Source organism: Dipodomys merriami, unplaced genomic scaffold, assembly GCF_024711535.1.
Source record: "Dipodomys merriami isolate MVZ:Mamm:240054 unplaced genomic scaffold, mDipMer1.0.p SCAF_10, whole genome shotgun sequence".
NCBI lineage: Eukaryota > Metazoa > Chordata > Mammalia > Rodentia > Heteromyidae > Dipodomys > Dipodomys merriami.
Genome location: NW_027202271.1, coordinates 27,424,494 through 27,441,849, shown reverse-complemented (window position 1 = coordinate 27,441,849; position 17,356 = coordinate 27,424,494). Strand labels below are relative to the sequence as shown.

Genomic DNA, 17,356 nt, shown 5'->3' with positions numbered 1-17,356 from the left:
ATTTTTTAGTCAGTTGTAGGGCTTGGACTCTGGGCCTGGTGTGTGTGTGTGTGTGTGTGTGTGTGTGTGTGTGTGTGTGTGTGGTGTGTGTATATATATATGTATATCTATATGTATATATATTTGTTTATTTTTTAGTCAGTTGTAGGGCTTGGACTCTGGGCCTGGGCGCTGTCTCTCAGCTCTTCAGCTCAAGGCAAGCACTCTACCACTGGAGCCACAGCACCACTTCTGGTTTTCTGGTGATTAACTGGCAATGAGTCTCACTGACTTTCCTGCCTGGGCTGGCTTTGAACCGCAATCCTCAGATCTCAGCCTCCTGAGTAGTTAGGATTACAGCTGTGAGCCATGGGCGCCTGGCCTGACGTATATTTTTTAATGTGGACAGAGTTAAGTCCACACATGTTCCTAGATCTCAGGTTGCTAAATTCTACCATGAAAGAGTGACACTAAGTATGCTCCTAGGCTTCACCCACCCACCGCTATAATGTTTACATTTGTAAGTTGCTACACTACTCTATTAATGGCTTGTAGTTTCCATAACCTTGTTATAGTTTGGAGATGATGTGTCCACTAAAAAACTCCTGTGTTAAAAATTTGGTTCCCATTGCAGCAATATTAAGAGATAGGGATTTGGGGAAGCCATTGGACCACGAAGAATCTGACTTCATCAAAGGAGTAGTACCTTGATGAGTACATCATATGATGGTATTTTTTACTGTGAGGTGCAGGGAACAAGGATGTGAACCCAGTTGGAGAAAATAGATCCCTAGAAGAATGCCACAGAAAGATGCACACAGTCTGTTGTCCCTGGCTGTATCTTTTCTGCTTCCTGGCTTCACTTGAGTTGAGCAGACTCCTTCTACTGTGCCCTTCCAAACTGTTCTTCCCCCAGCAGTGTTCTTTCCATTGAGGAGCGCTTTTGCTATTCGGGGTCTTTTATTGTTCCATATGAATTTTGGGATTGCCTCTTCTATTTCCTTGAAGAATGAGGTTGGAATTTTGATAGGTATTGCGTTGAATTTGTAGATAGCCTTGGGAAGTATTGCCATTTTCACGATGTTAATCTTTCCAATCCAGGAGCATGGGAGGTTTTGCCAGTTTTTAAGTTCTGTGTTGATTTCCTTTTTCAAGATTTTAAAGTTTTCATCATAGAGGTCCTTCACTTCTTTAGTTAAGTTAATTCCTAGGTATTTTATTTTTTGTGGGGCTATTACAAATGGAGTTGCTTTCCTAATTTCAGCCACACTTTTCTCATTGTTGGCATACAGAAAAGCCATTGATTTTTGGGGGTTAATTTTTTTTAATATTATTTTATTTTATTTGAGAACATACTGTACAGAGGGGCTACAATTACATGGGCAGGATAATGCATACATTTCTTACCAAGCATTGCAGCCTCCTCCTTTGTTTACCCTTCACCTCCCTTCCCAGCCTCCCCCCTCCCCCCACCCAATTATACCCCCCTCCCCCCCACCGACTTTGTAAAGCTGGTTTTGACATGACATTTTGTACTTCTCATTGTTGCAACAGGTCCACCTGAATCCTTAAATGACTTGTTTGCCTTGGGGGTTAATTTTATAACCTGCTACTTTGCCAAAGTTTTGAATCAGCTTGAGTAATTTGGGAGTGGAGTCTATGGGATTCTTTAAATACAAGATCATGTCATCTGCAAAGAGGGAGAGTTTTATTTCTTCTTTCCCTATTTGGATCCCCTTTATGTCTGCATCTTGTCTTATTGCTGTAGCTAGGCATTCTAACACTAGGTTCTTCCCCAGCACAGGCTCCAAAGCAATGCAGCCAGCTGACAATGGGCTGAAACCCCTGAAACGGCCAGCCAAAATGAACTGCCCCTTTATTAAATTGATTTCCTCAGGTATTTGTCATAGTAATGAAAAACTAACACACCCCTGCTTGAAACTTCCTTTTTTCCTATCCTCGTGAACTGTGAGAGAAGACAATTTCTATGATAGAAAATGTGCAATTTGCTACACTACCCTGTTAATGCCAACAGGACACTGCCTGGAAGGACAGAGCTCCTCTGAAGTACAGCACAACCTGATCCTCTTCAGCTAAGTTCTGGAGACCAGAGACCAGCTTCTGGAACAGTCTTTTTTTTTTTTTTTTGGATCCGGTCGTGGGGCCTGAACTCTGGGCCTGGGCACTGTCCCTCAGCTCTTCAGCTCAAGGCTAGCACTCTACCACTTGAGCCACAGCGCCACTTCCGGCTTTTTTTTTTATGTGGTGCTGAGGAATCGAACCCAGGGCCTCGAGCATGCAAGGCAATGGAAGAGTCTTTTACATGCAATACATCTGGGGATGGGAAGAAATTAGTTTCTACATTCACGCAGTCATTTCTCATTTCTCTAGGTAACTGAGATCATGTCTTATTTCCACTTGTGAAATTTTATTTTCAAATATACCTCTTCTCAATGTTGATGAAAAATGGTGCATTTAAATGTGAAATATGAGCAAATAAATGGACTGTATATCCTGTGATAGTAAGTCTTTCCGTACCTGTTTCAATAATTTAATGGCATATGTACGGCTTTGAATCTTCACTTTGTAAACCTCAAAAAACTCCTCTGCACCGATTAGGAAGTCTTCATGGAAATTTTTGGTTCCATCTATGATATTCTGGAAGCTGATGGAAGGTTTTAGTAATAGTCCTTAAGAAGGAAAATAGGGAGACGACAAATCACTAAGAACCAATATCACTATTGTAACTAAACTTCAGAGCCCATTAAAAGTGGATAGACTCACCTATAGAGGAGTGTCCTGAACCTAAATGAAGTCCAGCATGTGATGTGTTCTTTGTACATTTATTTGGGTCCGGTTCTGTCATTTCACACAGAAAATGGATTTTTAGATCTCTAAGCACTAGTATTATGATTTTTATTACCTCTCTAAGAGATCAGCCAAAGAGATGATTCCAAGATTTTGTTTCTTTCTCATTAGGTCAATACATCACTGCTGATCGGTTGTGACCTTAAAATAGCTTCAGAAGAAAGAAGGAGGAAGGAAGGAAAGAAGGAAGGAAGGAAGGAAGGAAGGAAGGAAGGAAGGAAGGAAGGAAGGAAGGAAGGAAGGAAGGTAGGAAGGAAGGATGGAAGGACAAACTCTGGAAAGAGAATTCATGTTAAAAATGCACAATATTCTCCAAGCTTGACTTAAGGAGATACTTTTCATCAGTCAAAGCCTCCAACTGCCTAACTGACTTTCTCTGAGAAGACTAGCAGTTGCTTCTGCTTTAAAAAAAAAATCACCTAAAGTAGAGATTGGGGAAAAGTATTTAAGGATAATAAAATACAAATTAACAAACTAACAAGCAATCCTCCCCCAAAACAAACAATAATGACAATAACAACATTTAAAAAACCCTTGGCTTCATCCTTCAGAGCCCAATTTTGTCTGTGTTTTCGTAGTCAAAATAAAATATTCTCTAAAGACACACTCAGTATCCTAAGGAACCAAATCTTATATAATTTATCTAATTTCAAAGGAGCATCAGATCTTGGGGCAAAACATAGGTAAGGTAATCTTTAACAGTGTTTAATTTTTTATCAGAATGCCTCCTAGTGGGACCCAATTATTCTTTCTACTAATAAATTAGGGAAGTTAATATGGAAAATACAGATTTCACATAGACCTTCAGCACTGTAATATAAGTATCTCAAAAGATCTTTGCTGAAACAATATGTACAGTTAAACAAGACTCAAGATAAGTTTAAAAGTTTTCTTATGATATATGAAAAGTGGCAAATTACTTTTAGTCTTTTATCATTCCAGTCCTGGGGCTTGAACTCAGGTTCTGAGTTGTCCCTGAGCTATTTTACTCAAGGCTAGTCTTCTACCAGTTGAGCCACAGCACTACTTCCCACCTTTTGGTGGTTAATTGGAAATAGGAGTCTCATGGACTTTCCTGCCAGGCTAGTTTAGAACCTCAATCTTTTCATCTGAGCCTCTTCAGTAGCTAGGATATCAGGCTTGAGCCACTGGCACCTGGAAAAAATGGTAAGTTTTACTAACAAGGAAAGTCTCTCTTATGTTATGGCAAAATCTGCAAATTTATAATCTTTTTGTGTACACATGCCAGTGCTGGTGTTTGAACTCAGCGTCTCAGTGCTGTCCCTTAGCTTTTTCTACTCAAGGCTGGAGCTCTAGCACTTAAGTCACACCTCCACTTCTGGCTTTTTGGTGGTTAACTGAGATGGAATCTCACAGACTTTTCTTCTGTGGCTGACTTTGAATCCAGATCCTCAGTTCTCAGCCTTCTGAGTTACAGGTGTGAGCCACTGATACCCAGCCTAGTCAATGGATTCTTAACATCTATTAGAACTATATCAATCAATATTGAAAATATTTTCACATATATGAAAGTTTTATACTAAACCTGATTTACCCTTAGGTGTTATTTGGACATTTCCTCCTCTAAATTCACCTGCATAAAAGCACACTTTAAAGAAAAGATTTTTTTTTACCTTTTTTATTACATTCAGGAATAATAGCATTATCTGCCATAACACTGGTTGCTCCCTAAAAGAAGAAATGAATACAAAAATAACTCTGTCTTGTAAGAAAGAAAAGAGATTTGACAGAATTCTTGTGAGACTACATAGTGCGAGAGAGGAGAATCTAATTTAGAATAAAGTTAGTGTAAAGCAATCATTTCACTTAAATCAGTAACATTAATTTCCATATAAAATTAAGGCTTCTGTGTCAACTGTAAAAACTAAGATGTATTACAATTACTGTCAGCCAGTTACAGTCAATATTAACTGAATTCTAATGCTAAAAGGTGATGACAGTTAATTTGCTACAGGAAGGGACTTGGGGGAAGGGAAGACAAAATAATAGAGACAAGACATACATGAAAATGTCACAACGAAACAAGCTGTTCTACAGAATTAATATATCAATTAAAATACAAACTGCAATATGTAGACATCAGCTAGAAAAAGAAAATTAAAAGCTGAGTTACAGCAAATGCATAACTCACAGCAGCCTTAATATTGCTGTCTCAGCTCTGACAGATCAGAGGAGGAAAGCTCTAAGTCTTCAAATATTTACAGATCTGTAATGTCCTGAAGCCTCAGCTAAATGAAGAATAATGACAAAACTAAGGCATTTCTGGTTTTGAAAGAGTCTTTGTGTATCCACTATATATATATATATATATATATATATAAACATATAATATATAATATATGTAATATATATATACTTTGCTATATATTTTTTTTTCTACACACACTTTACTTTCATGACTTTTTATATAGTAAAGTAAGTTTATTTGAAAGTAATGAGCCTCTAAAAAGTGAGAGGCTCCAAAGAAAAATCCTGAAGTATGTTTTTAAATCTAGAATTTCATTTCTTATAAAACTGTCTATATTGAAGATCCAGGGTCATTTTCTATCACTTCTTTTTTTTCCTTCTTTTTTGTCAGTCATAGGGGCCTGGGTGCTGTCCCTCAGCTCTTCAGCTCAAGGCTAGCACCCTACCACTTAAACAACAGTGCTATTTCCAGCTTTTTTCTGCTTATGTGGTACTGAGGAATTGAACCCAGGGCCTCAGGCATGCAGGCAAGCACTCTACCATTGAGCCACCTTCCCAGTCCTCCAGGATCATTTTCTATATACATATCTTCTACCTTTGGTGATATGTTTGGAAATCCAAGCTCCTCATTACTAGCCTCTAAAGTAGTCAAGGCTGCTCCTGAAAAAGAAATAAAAGGATATAGCTCATTAGTAGAATGTTTACCTAGCATGCCTAAGATGCTGGGCTCAGTTCTAGCACCATAAATAACAATAACAATAATAATAACAATAACAAAGCTAAAGTGAAGGGAATAAGATATAAAAATGTCTATGTTCCTAATATAGTTTTATTTCTCTGGGAGACAGTAAAAATAGATATCTCACTAGTCAGTTTATTTCTAAAGTTCAATTTCATTCCAATGAAATAGTTACAATTTTACATGGGTAAAATAGATTTCCAATGATTGTTCTACAAATGTGCATTTCTTCTCTTAAAACCTGAATAGCTAGCTAGTTTATTGTTAGACACTATTAAAATGGTAAACAGTAGAAGACTGAAAGAAAGATGTAATCATTATCAGCTTTTTGAATATATATTTAAAATGTTTTCTGAGATTATATCTCCCTAGATTTGTTTACTTTTATACTATTTTATACTACAAAATATTAGAAGTGGTTCTGTGTATATGGGTATAATGGTGTGTGTGTGTGTGTGTGTGTGTGTGTGTGTGTGTGTGTGTGTGTGTGTGTGTGTACATCATCAATCACCAAAACTTCCCCAATACAAACTATAAATTTGGTATTTTTATAGTTCTGTGTGAACTGAGATCATCTAGGTAGCTTTCTAGAAACAATCACAACTAGGTAATAAAAAATCATTTCTATATTCATATCTAAAGTTCTGTTTTATGCTTTAGAATAGAGTTTTGTGGTGCCTACTAGTTTTTCTTAGATTATTTTCTAGCATTTCTTAAATTATTTTGCTTGGAAAACTAGCAACAAAAAATAATTGATTAATAAAAATTTCATTAACACTATAAACAAAACAAATCTAAGAAACATTTGTATAACATCACATCTTAAACCAAAACATAGCCAAGCTTCTTCGCCAGTGTACTCTGGACTTTCCCCAGGGCAGACCATAAGTCAGACAAGTCAATGAAGCTCGACTGATTAGGAAAGGTTTGCAATCCTACAAAGTATGTTTTCTGACCACTAGGGATTTAAATAAAAGTCAACAATAAGAAGAAATTGGGGGGAATTCACAAGAATGTGAAAATTTAAAACAAGCAACCAGATGAGTTCAAGAATAAACCACAATGTAAGTTACAAAACACACTGAGATGAATAAAACTGAAAACACAGGATACATTTCCAAGATTATGATGAAATCCAAACCATCAACTCACAAAGTTACAATTAAATAATGCCATTTTCTATATTTAAAAGGGTCAGAACACAGAACTCTCCCTTTCATTTTGGATTTACCCATCTCATCATACTAGATCAGTAAATAATTATCTTCTATTCAACTTCTAATCTCAAATCTTGAAACTGAAATCAACTTAGCATGTGCTACTAATTAGGAATCAACCAGGAATGTAGAGTTTTTGTCTACATTCAATCCAAATCATTATCTGCTGCATTAGTAAACAACATAGAATGATCATTTACCCTGAAATCTATTCCAGGACATCGAAGTAGAAAACACATACCCAAGCATCCTGTTAAATGGGCGTAGGTTTATATCGAGAACACCAGGCCATGTGAATGGGTTCAGTGGTTGGAGAAAGGCTCAGATAATGAAAAGGCCTGCCATTTATGAGTCCTAGGGACTCATACCATTTTATTTTTTCAGATACAAAGTGAAGCACTCTACTGTCCTAAGCCAAGTGAAGGCCTGGTGTAAAGAATAGGAAAAGGGCAGTTTGCTAAATTATACAGATAATATCATAGTGAAGTTTACCAGAAACTAATATTACTTGCTAGATGCCAGTGACAAAACTAAGACCTGGAGGTTTTATGCCAGCCCAAGCAGAAAGGTAGAAAATCCTGTGAGGTTCTATCTGTAATTAATCAGCAAAATACTAGACTGGAGGTATGGCTCCAGTGGTAGAGCACCAGTTCTGAGGGAAACAGCCAAGAAAGATTGTGAAGTCCTGAGTTCAATCCCTTGTCCCAGCATAACAAAAAAAGAAATAAAGAAACCTGTAGTCCATTTATATAAAAATCTTCCAGATAAAGTTGTCCTGAAGCTATAATTTTGTGTTACAAATTTCTCGGGTTTTCTTCTTTGTATGTATAAATATTCTCTTAATAGCAAAAGAGAATTTCATGTTACTAACAATATTACAAAAACATGTGTGAAAAATCAACAAAGGTATAAACATGCTTGGATGAAACAAGTCAAAGAATGAAGATTTTAACTCAAAAGTTTCTAACCTAAGAGTCCCGAGTTTATAACACAAAGGACGAAGATCACTCAAGTTCATTATTGTTGAAATGATAAATCCAAGTAGAAAAGATGATAAGAGAAGACTGAGAAGAATAAATGGAAAAATTTTCATGGATGTTGCTTAGTAGGTGTCTCTGCTAAACAATAAGGAAAGATGTAGCATCCAGAACAGACAAGTAAGGAGGAATTGTGGAATAATGACAGATAACTAAGGCTGAGTTCAAGTCTGTGGCATAAAAACAGCAATAACGATAAAAGAAAAATCCCAAATTTATTCTGGAGATGATGCCTGAACTAAGAGAAGATCCAACTATACTACCAACATCAAATCATATGGTAAAATTAAGGATAGAGCATTATGTTTATTTTACCTAAATACTGTATTTCTGAGTTTTTAAAGAAAACTGTTACTATCTGCTGATAAAAAATGGAATCTTTAAAAATTTCATACTTGTGTATGCAAAAGTTGAAATACCAAACTATAAAGTGGTAGAAAGAAACATGTTGTAGAAAATAGGCAATAAAGGGAGAAAATATCACATATACTCAAATGTAACACTATAAGAACCTCTGCACATAAAAGCAAAGTTCAGAAATCACTGACACATAGTATGAAATATTATATTACTACTTAGGAAGTATATTATAACAATGTATTTACCGTGCTTTGTGATTAGATGAATAGCTCGATGATGTCCCATCTCTTGGAGAATCTGTAAAAGGTCACCAATCGTCTTGTTTTTTTGTGCCCAGGACCACAGTAACTCTCTTGATCCACTTTTACCTTGGTCTACATATTTTTCAATATGACGAACATCTAGCCAGCTGTCTGAAAGTCGCTCCGCTGTGGAAATTGCAATTGAAAGAATCAAAGGACAGTTTGTTTACTCTTATGGAAATACTTGGTTTTGTTACCAATATATTTTATATGTGACTTTTTTTTTTCTTGTGCTAGGATTGGGGCTTGAACTCAGAGCCTAGCACTCTTACTTCATTCTATTTTATTTTTTTGCTCAAGGTTAGTGCTTTATCACTGAGCCATATCTCCACTTCTTGCTTTTTTGGTGGTTCATTGGATATAAGAGTGTCATGAACTTTTCTGCCTGAGATTTTTGTTGTTGTTGGTGGTGGTCTTGGGGCTTGAACTCTGGGCCTGGCTGCTGTCCCTCAGCATTTCAGCTTAAGGCTAGTGCTCTACCACTTGAGCCACAGAGCCACTTCGGTTTTCTGAATGGTTTATTGGAGATAAGAGTCTCAGGGACTTCCCTGCCCGGCTGGCTTAGAACCATTATCCTCAGATCTCAGCCTCCTGAGTAGCTAGGATTACAGGCATGAGGCACCAGCTCCTGGTTGCCCGAACCATGATATTCAGATCTTAGCCTCTTGAATAGCTAGAATCATAAACATGAGCCACAAACACCCAGCTATTTGTGACTTTAAATTTGAATTAACTTAGTATATATTCATCATCTTCCCTCCATGAATACTCACATTAAAAACCTCAGTAAAATAATCAGTCATTAATAACTAAACTGTAGACTGTAGTCTAATTCCACTACTTGATGCACTAGTAAGCTTTTCTTTCTCAATTCCTTTTGAGTTTCCCTCATTGCATTCATCGCTTCTTTCGAGTCTTCTCCAATCTGTGATGATTCTTCAGTTTTTCCTCATCTTTTAGGACAATGCCATGATTCTGTGTCCATCTCAGTGTTTGATACCCAGGGTTTATAATAAGGATGTCCAGTTAAACAACATATTTACCTGGGCTATTTGGTTGAAGAGGTGCATGCAAGGCTGCTCTGATATAAAATTTACCTTTCTGTGTATAACTAATAACTATATAGGAAAAGCTACTTTGAGGATATAGGAAAAAAAACGAGAAGTGTTTAGTGGTAGGTCTGCCTACAGTGCAACACAAGGCGATTTATGGCCTCGATCTCATGAGCAAATGTCCATGAAGCTGTTCTACTTAAAACTTGAAATTTAAAACTATAATAAACTTGGTTATTCTTCCTTGGCCTAATAATTATATGAATCCTGACTTGAAAATTCCTTCAGTCTAGGGCTATAGCTCACTGGCAGAGTGTTCGCTTAACTTGCTCAAGACCTTTAGTTTGATTTTACATACATACACACACACACACACACACACACACACACACACACACACACACACACACACACACACTCCATTTTTAAAAATACTTCTCCTTCTAAAAACAAACACTGCAAAAAACAACCCCAAATACTGAAGATACATTCCCTTTCAGGAAAGGGAAAACTTAGTTACATTTCCGTGAGAAAATTAATTGGCTAATATTTGCAGAACATTGGAAATAATACACCATATAAAGTGATAATATTTACATAACACAATAGGTTTTGCCTTTCTAAACTAAATAAATCAGTTTCCTTTATACTTTGAGCCTTTGAAATAAGACACAGGTGCATGATTTCACAGAGGTTGAAGAGGAAGATGTTTTGGTAGGTTAGATGGTCAGAGGAAGAATAGGAAGAATGACCAGACTTCAACTGACGTTGCAACACACATAGATTGATGCAAAGTTCATTAGGCTGAGGCAAGAGAGAGGGCTTATCAGATAGAGGAAATGGTTTATAAGGGCTAGGTGCTGGTGGCTCATACCTAGCTACTCAGGAGGCTGACATCTGAGGATCATGGTTGAAGCCAGAAGGGCAGACAAATCTGAGCCTCTTATCTTCAAGTAACCAGTAAAAAAAAAAACAGGAGGAGGAAGTGTGGCTCAAGAGGTAGAGTGTTAATACTGAGCAGAAAAGGCAAAATAAGAGTTTGAGGTCCTGAGTTCAAGCCCCAGTATCACAACAAAAGAATCCATGAGGGAGCAAAAAAAAAAGGTTGTATCAAAGAGTACAAACCCCCTATGTTTACCTTTAGATCTTCAGAGACATGCTTAGTACATAAATATTCCATATACATTTGTTGAGCTCTACCACTTGAGCCACAGTGCCACTTCCCGCTTCTTCTGTTTGTGTGGTGCTGAGGAATCAAACCCAGAGCTTCATGCATGCTAGGCAAGCACTCTACCGTAACTGAGCCACATTCCCAGCCCCTCTGTAAGAGTTTTATGTATGACACTTACACAGAAAAAGCTACAAGTAGAATTTATCAGTAATGCAATAGCTCGCACTGGGAAAGGAAGAGTTTAGAAATATGAAGGAAATCCAGGGTTAACTTTCCAGTTCCCAAAAGATGTCATTTCCTCACATATTCCCATTGGTCATATTTCTTTTTCTTTCTTTTTTCTTTTCTTTTTTCCATTTTCCCTTTTAAAAGCATAGCAGGCCTTGCCCCGTGCTTCCCAATCCTGTTGTCTTGGCAAAGAAACTGCTACTGTAATATACCCTCCCTCTAGCACAACTCAAGAGTTCCAGCTAGAACATGAATGAACAGATGTCAAACGAGCTAGGGATTTCAATTCCCTAACACTGACTGGGTCAAAGGAGAATGAGTTTGCATTAAAACCAGAGGAACGCTAGATTAGGTATAAAGGCATTTTTTTGTTTCTGAATAGCCTAAGCTCATAGTGCAAAAATGGTCAGGACTCAGTGAAAATGAATTCTGCCTGCCTGCATGCATGCACAGCTTCCGAGACTAGAAATGAAATATATTTTCTCTTTGTCTAACTGATGATTCATGGAGCAACCTTAATAGCTTTTCCCCAAGGATGACACATTCTGAATAGTAACACCATTAAAGAGCATTATTAGTGTCCAGAAAACACATAATTCATTTAGACCGAATTCTATAAAGCAAAAACTCCAATTTGAGGCAACCAAAATGTAAATGTTGATATGTTAATTGCATTCAATGCTCATCGTTTTCTCCAAGCCTTGTTTGTTCTCTTTCAGAATACAGAGTGTCGTTTACGCACAGTACAAGTCCAATTAAAAATAAAGAACCAAGCCCCCACTAATTGTATTGCTAAAGTTAGGAATATCTTAAATTGAAAAGGTAAATTAAAGAAAAATAAGCTGTGGCTGAATAATGTTAAAGGCCAATTTTTGCAAGGCAAAACTTTTGTTGAAAGGCATCTTGATATAATAGAAAGGATGACCTGAGAAATTAAGAAATCGGTTCACCGAAGATAATGATTGCTTAATAAATATTGCTGGATGATCTGAGGTTCCTGGAGGCTGTTTGGAGACTGTGGGTCAGACGAATAGAGCTAACCACTGGGGAATTCAGTATTAGAAATCATGTTTCCATATGCAAATCTGTTTCTGAAGGGGTTTTTCAGAATAATGCAACACACCTCTATTTGGAATCTTTGTATTTGCATATAACCATGTGCTAAAACCCCTAGGAAATGAAGACAGCATTCTTGCAAAGTTTGTCTTTAGATAACACAATAAAAAAGGTAAAATGCATTTCTTTTTTTCTCTATATAAAGCACACATGCAGAAATTACTCAAATTTTAAATGAGTCTTTAAGATCAAATATATTTTTAACTCCACAAAAGTAAAACAAAACTCAAAAGAATGTTAGCTCTGTTTCTCAAACCCCACTGTAAGCATTAATACCCACTAGCAAATACATTTATAAGAAGTAACACCTCCATAATTAAGCTCCTAGTACTTTTTTTTGCCAGTCCTGGGGCTTGAACCCAGGGTTTGGGCACTGTTCCTGAGCTGCTTCTGCTCAAAGCTAGTGCTCTGTCACTTGAGCCACAGAGCTACTTTGGCTTTTTCTGCTTACGTCCTGAGGAATCAAAACCCAGGGCTCCATACATGCTATCAAGCACTCTACCACTAAGCCATATTCCCAGCCCTGCTCCTAGTACTTTTTATGGCATACACACATGTGATACATATTGTTTAACAAGGGAAGAAGGAAGGAAGTCAGCAACATATGATTTCTCCCATGTTCTTACATCTGTCTTCCTTTTTCAATTCCAAGCCAAGTAAGTACCTAATACTATCTCAGGGAGAGAATTCTAGAACAGCTTCCCCTCAATGCCAGTACTCATCTGCAACCTCAGACACTATGTAATTTCATACCTAGAGATAATCAATACTATTTTTCTACACATTCTTCCCATTTACATAGATCTACTTTCTACACTAAATTGGAAAATCTGTCCAAGTAAGAACTATGATATTTTCTCTAGCACAGTGCTTTCTTGGAGATTTGGATGTTTAACAGGTATCTGTTGATCCATTAGTTCATTCAAAACATGAGAATCTGTATGAAACAAAACACAAAAAATAACCCTGTCTGTACTAAGTCTGCTAGTCAGATTGATGACATGTTATGACAAAATACTTGGCCAAAATTACTGAAGGGAGGACAGACTTATTTTAGCCCACAGTTTCAGAGGATTCAGTCCATCACAACAGCGAGGACATAGTCAAGCAGAGTAGCTCACCTCATGGGGGCCATGAAGCAGAAAGACAATGACTGTGTTGGCAAGTTTTCTCTCCCCTTTTTATTCCATGTAAAACCTCATCTATAGGATATTCAGGTCATGTTATCTCCTGCTTAGTTAATCATATTTAGGGCAGGACTTCTCCTGCTTAGTTAATCATACATAGAATCACCCTTATAGTCACACCTAGGTGTGGGCTTTACTAATCTCTCAGTCCAGTCAGGTAGACAGTCAAGACAAACTGTCACATAAAGCTTATTTCTGTATGGCCAGTAAACAAATATGAATTATGAAGGATGTGAGAGGTAATAAGGAATATAGATAAAAGCTAAGGAGCCTACGGGAGGAGGATGCATCCGTTTTTTTAAAGTATTCAGGGTAGGTAATAGTTAAGCAAAAGCAGGAAACAAGTGAAGACAGGAGCAGTAAGATTACCTGCAGGAAAATATGCCCTTGCTTATTCAAGTGACAAGAATGATATTGTGGCTGGAGTCAAGCAAATATAGGGAAGGAAGTGAAAGAAGCTATGGAGGACTTCACTATTTACTTTATGCAACATGGGAGGTTATCAGAGGACTCTGAGTAGAATAATAACACAATATACTTTGCATGCTTAACAGGCTCAGTGAATTGGAAAAAGACTTGATCAAGGAACAGGTAGTACTAAAGATCCCCGTTTAGGGGATTAAAGTAGTTTAAGATCTGACAGTGGTTTGGATTAGGGTGACTGTGGTGACAGTGTTAAGAAGTAGTTAGATGTTAGAGTCTAAAGACAGACCAAACATCAATTGCTGAGACACTGGATGTGGTTTGTGAAAGAAAATGAAAAGTCACAAAAGATGAATATTTTGGCCAAAATAATTGAAAGGGAGGGTTGCCACTAACTGAGATTGGGAAAACTTTGAGAAAAGAGACGTTTCTAGAATGTTACATTGGAGACCTCCATCAAGTTGGCAAATAGATGGATGATGGCGACAGCCAATGAGTGAGACGGGCTAGAAATTTCAGAGTAAAATTATTAACTTCAGTAACTCTATTAGTAACTGTAGGTATAAATGTTTCCATTCATCATCTAGCTTGAAGTAATCTAGTGGAGGATGGGAAAGGGGAGGATCTTATCTCTTTTTATTGTCTTTTTAAAATTATATTTTTATTATCTTTAAGTAGTTGTACATAGGAGTTATCATTCAACAAATCAGCTTATAAGTCTAGTGCATATTGATTGATATCACTTTTTTCATCATTCACCCTTAAGGATCTTATCTCTTTAAAAAAAATTTTTATTGTGAAAATACTGTACAGAGAGGTTACAATTACATGGGCAAGATAATGAGTACATTTCTTATCAAGCATTGTAGCCTCCTCCTTTGTTTCCCCTTCTCATCCCATCCTCCTCCCAGCCCCCCCAACTCTCCTCCCCCCCAAAGTTATAAAGTTCGTTTTTGACATATGCCTTGTATGCCTCATTGCTGCAATGGGAGGATCTTATCTCTTAAATGCATACTGGAAACTTGTGTTTTCCAGAAATCAGTGAAGTACTTTTTTTCTTAAGTTTTTACTGAAGAGCCATAATTTAAAAATTATAGTGCTGAGTCTTGGTGTTCAGTCAATACTATGTGGAAAATGAACTATACAACTTAATGAGCAGGGACAGAAGGGGGAAAGTGAAGGAAAAGGTGACATTATCTAAAGAATAAAGTACTCATTACTTGACTCATGAAACAGTAACGCCTCTGACACCTTAATAATAAATACAGTAAAATTATCTTAAAATAAGTGTTTACAGTATATATATGCATATATATACACACACACACAACTTTCATGTAACTATAAGTTCATGCTACAGTTCCAGAAAGCATGGTCATACTGTTTGTCAAAGAACAAAGAACAATTTCTCCTCATAGATCAACTGACATTGTGTGCCACCTCCCCCTTCCCCCAGCAAAAAATCACTGTTTCTGACAAAAACTATTTTGATGTACTCTTATTTTAACATTAGATGTGGTGCGACCACATGGGGCATCAAATCTAGCCAAACAATTCAGACAAAAATCTAAACTACTAGAAGCCAGTGGCTCATGCCTGTCATCCTAGCTCCTCAGGGCACTGAGATCTGAGACATCATGATTTGAAGCCACCCTGGACAGGAAAGTTCCTGAGACTCTTATCTCTGATTAACCATCAAAAAGCCTAAAGGGAAGGTGTGGCTCAAATGGGAGAGTACCAACCTTGAACAACAACAAAAAAGAAAAGAAAAGCTCAGGGATGGCACCTCGACTCTGAATTCAAGAACCAGAACTGGCACTCACACATTTCAAAAAACAAAATTGTGTAGTGTGTGATGATTACATTCAACACTCTAACAGGCAGTTACTCAACTTTCCAGTGTCTGCTTAGTTCAAATGGAGTTTTGAAGGCAATTTCTAGATTCGAATAAGAGCTGTCCTTTAGATTACATTTGTCATTCCATTAAGATTGGTAATAAACAAGAATTAATAAAGATCACCAAGAGCCATGTCCACTACGAAATGTAATTCACGTTAGCACTTCCCTTGTATGTAATTAATTGGAGTGGGGCGGGGGCGGGGGGTGGTGCATTGGAAACACCAGAGGATAAACATCTCACAAGTTTTCGTATAGAAATTGTACTCTGCGGCGCTCTTGCGGTAACAAGTAGACCTCCTCCTGCATGCGTTCTTCTTCTCATTTTGCCAAGCACTGCTACGGGAAAGTTTACAAACATCCTAGCTTAGGCGCGGGGGATGTGCCTTTCCCCAGCCTCTGATCCTTTGCCCCTGCAGCGATCCCCAGAAAGTGCTCAAGCAGGGACCGGGGATCGGGTCGCGGAGGAACCGCGGAGTCAGGGAGGCGCTCACTCACCCAGGCCGCGCCAGCCCAGCTCGCCGTCGCAGCTGTCCAGGACCCCGCACAGCTGGCTCAGCAGCACCGGCGGCAGGTCGAAGAGGAGCGTGTGCGCCGACAGCGCGGGCGCACCGCGGGTCCCGCCGCGCCCGGCCATGGCCAGGCACCCCCTGGGATGCAGGATGCGGAGCCCAGGCTCCTCTAGGACCAGGGCCGCGCGCGCGCGCGGACGGCGTTACACAACCGCGGAAATCCTCCAGCCACCACCACTGCCAAGACCTCCGAGCGCGCCGCGCCCCGAGTCTTGGAAGGGGCGGTCCTCTCGTGACGCAGGCCGCCGCTCCCCCGGAGTTGTGCCCTGGGACCTCTGGCCTGGCTCTGCCTTGCTCCTTGGCTGGAAGCTCCCCTGCAGGCCCCTTGAGTTGAGGACGTGACTGAAGAAGGCAGCCAAAGAATGAAAACGGCCTTGACAGCGATCATGGCGCGCCTGCCATCACCTCTGCTTGCCCCGGGGTGAGCTGTCTTCTGGGCTGCTTTGAATATGAGATCATCATTGATTTCAGTCAGTCGTGGGTGACTCAAAGCACCTAACTACTCAGAGGGTTGAGATTTGAAAAATCACGCTTGGTTTGTAGCTAGCCTGGGCAGGAAAGGTCCGGAGACTCTCATCTCCAATTAACCACCACAATGCCCGAGGTGGGATTGTGGCTCAAGTGGTAGAGTGCCAACCTTGAGCAAAAAAGTGTCTGAGGAACAGCATCCAGGGCCCTGTGTTTAAGCCCCATACAGGCAAGAAAGAAAGAAAAAAATGGATGTCATTTTATTTTGTCAAGAAAGAGATGCAAGGGGAGGCACAGAAATGGAGAGACGAAGGGTAAACGAATGCAGTCATGGTACTGGCTGGACATTACATTGAAAATGAACTACAGAACTTGTGGATGAAGGTGGGAGGGGAAATCTGTGAGAGTGAGGGAAGGGATGACATTGTCCAAAAAGAAATGTACTCTTTAGGTGACTTATGGAACTGTAACCCTTCTGTACATCACCTTTATAAAAACAATTTTAAAAAACTTTTTAAAAAAGAGACAGGTTT

The 17,356-nt window shown here is 38.6% G+C and overlaps 1 protein-coding gene across 2 annotated transcripts in view; it reads right to left on the bottom strand.

The window, feature by feature from the left end:
- Irak3 (interleukin 1 receptor associated kinase 3) overlaps positions 1-16,514 on the bottom strand; it is a 38,571-nt gene extending 22,057 nt beyond the window's left edge. The window contains exons 1-6 of one of the 2 annotated variants that reach the window (XM_069988161.1): positions 16,282-16,514; positions 8,654-8,836; positions 5,651-5,715; positions 4,482-4,536; positions 2,764-2,838; positions 2,518-2,669 (exon numbers count right to left, since the gene is read on the bottom strand). In XM_069988161.1, the coding sequence (XP_069844262.1) occupies positions 2,518-2,669; positions 2,764-2,838; positions 4,482-4,536; positions 5,651-5,715; positions 8,654-8,836; positions 16,282-16,420 (669 nt within the window). In that variant the 5' untranslated portion in view covers positions 16,421-16,514. The remainder of the gene's footprint in view (positions 1-2,517; positions 2,670-2,763; positions 2,839-4,481; positions 4,537-5,650; positions 5,716-8,653; positions 8,837-16,281) is intronic. The other variant, XM_069988172.1, reaches the window with a different exon arrangement.
- Between the last annotated feature and the right edge of the window lie 842 nt (positions 16,515-17,356).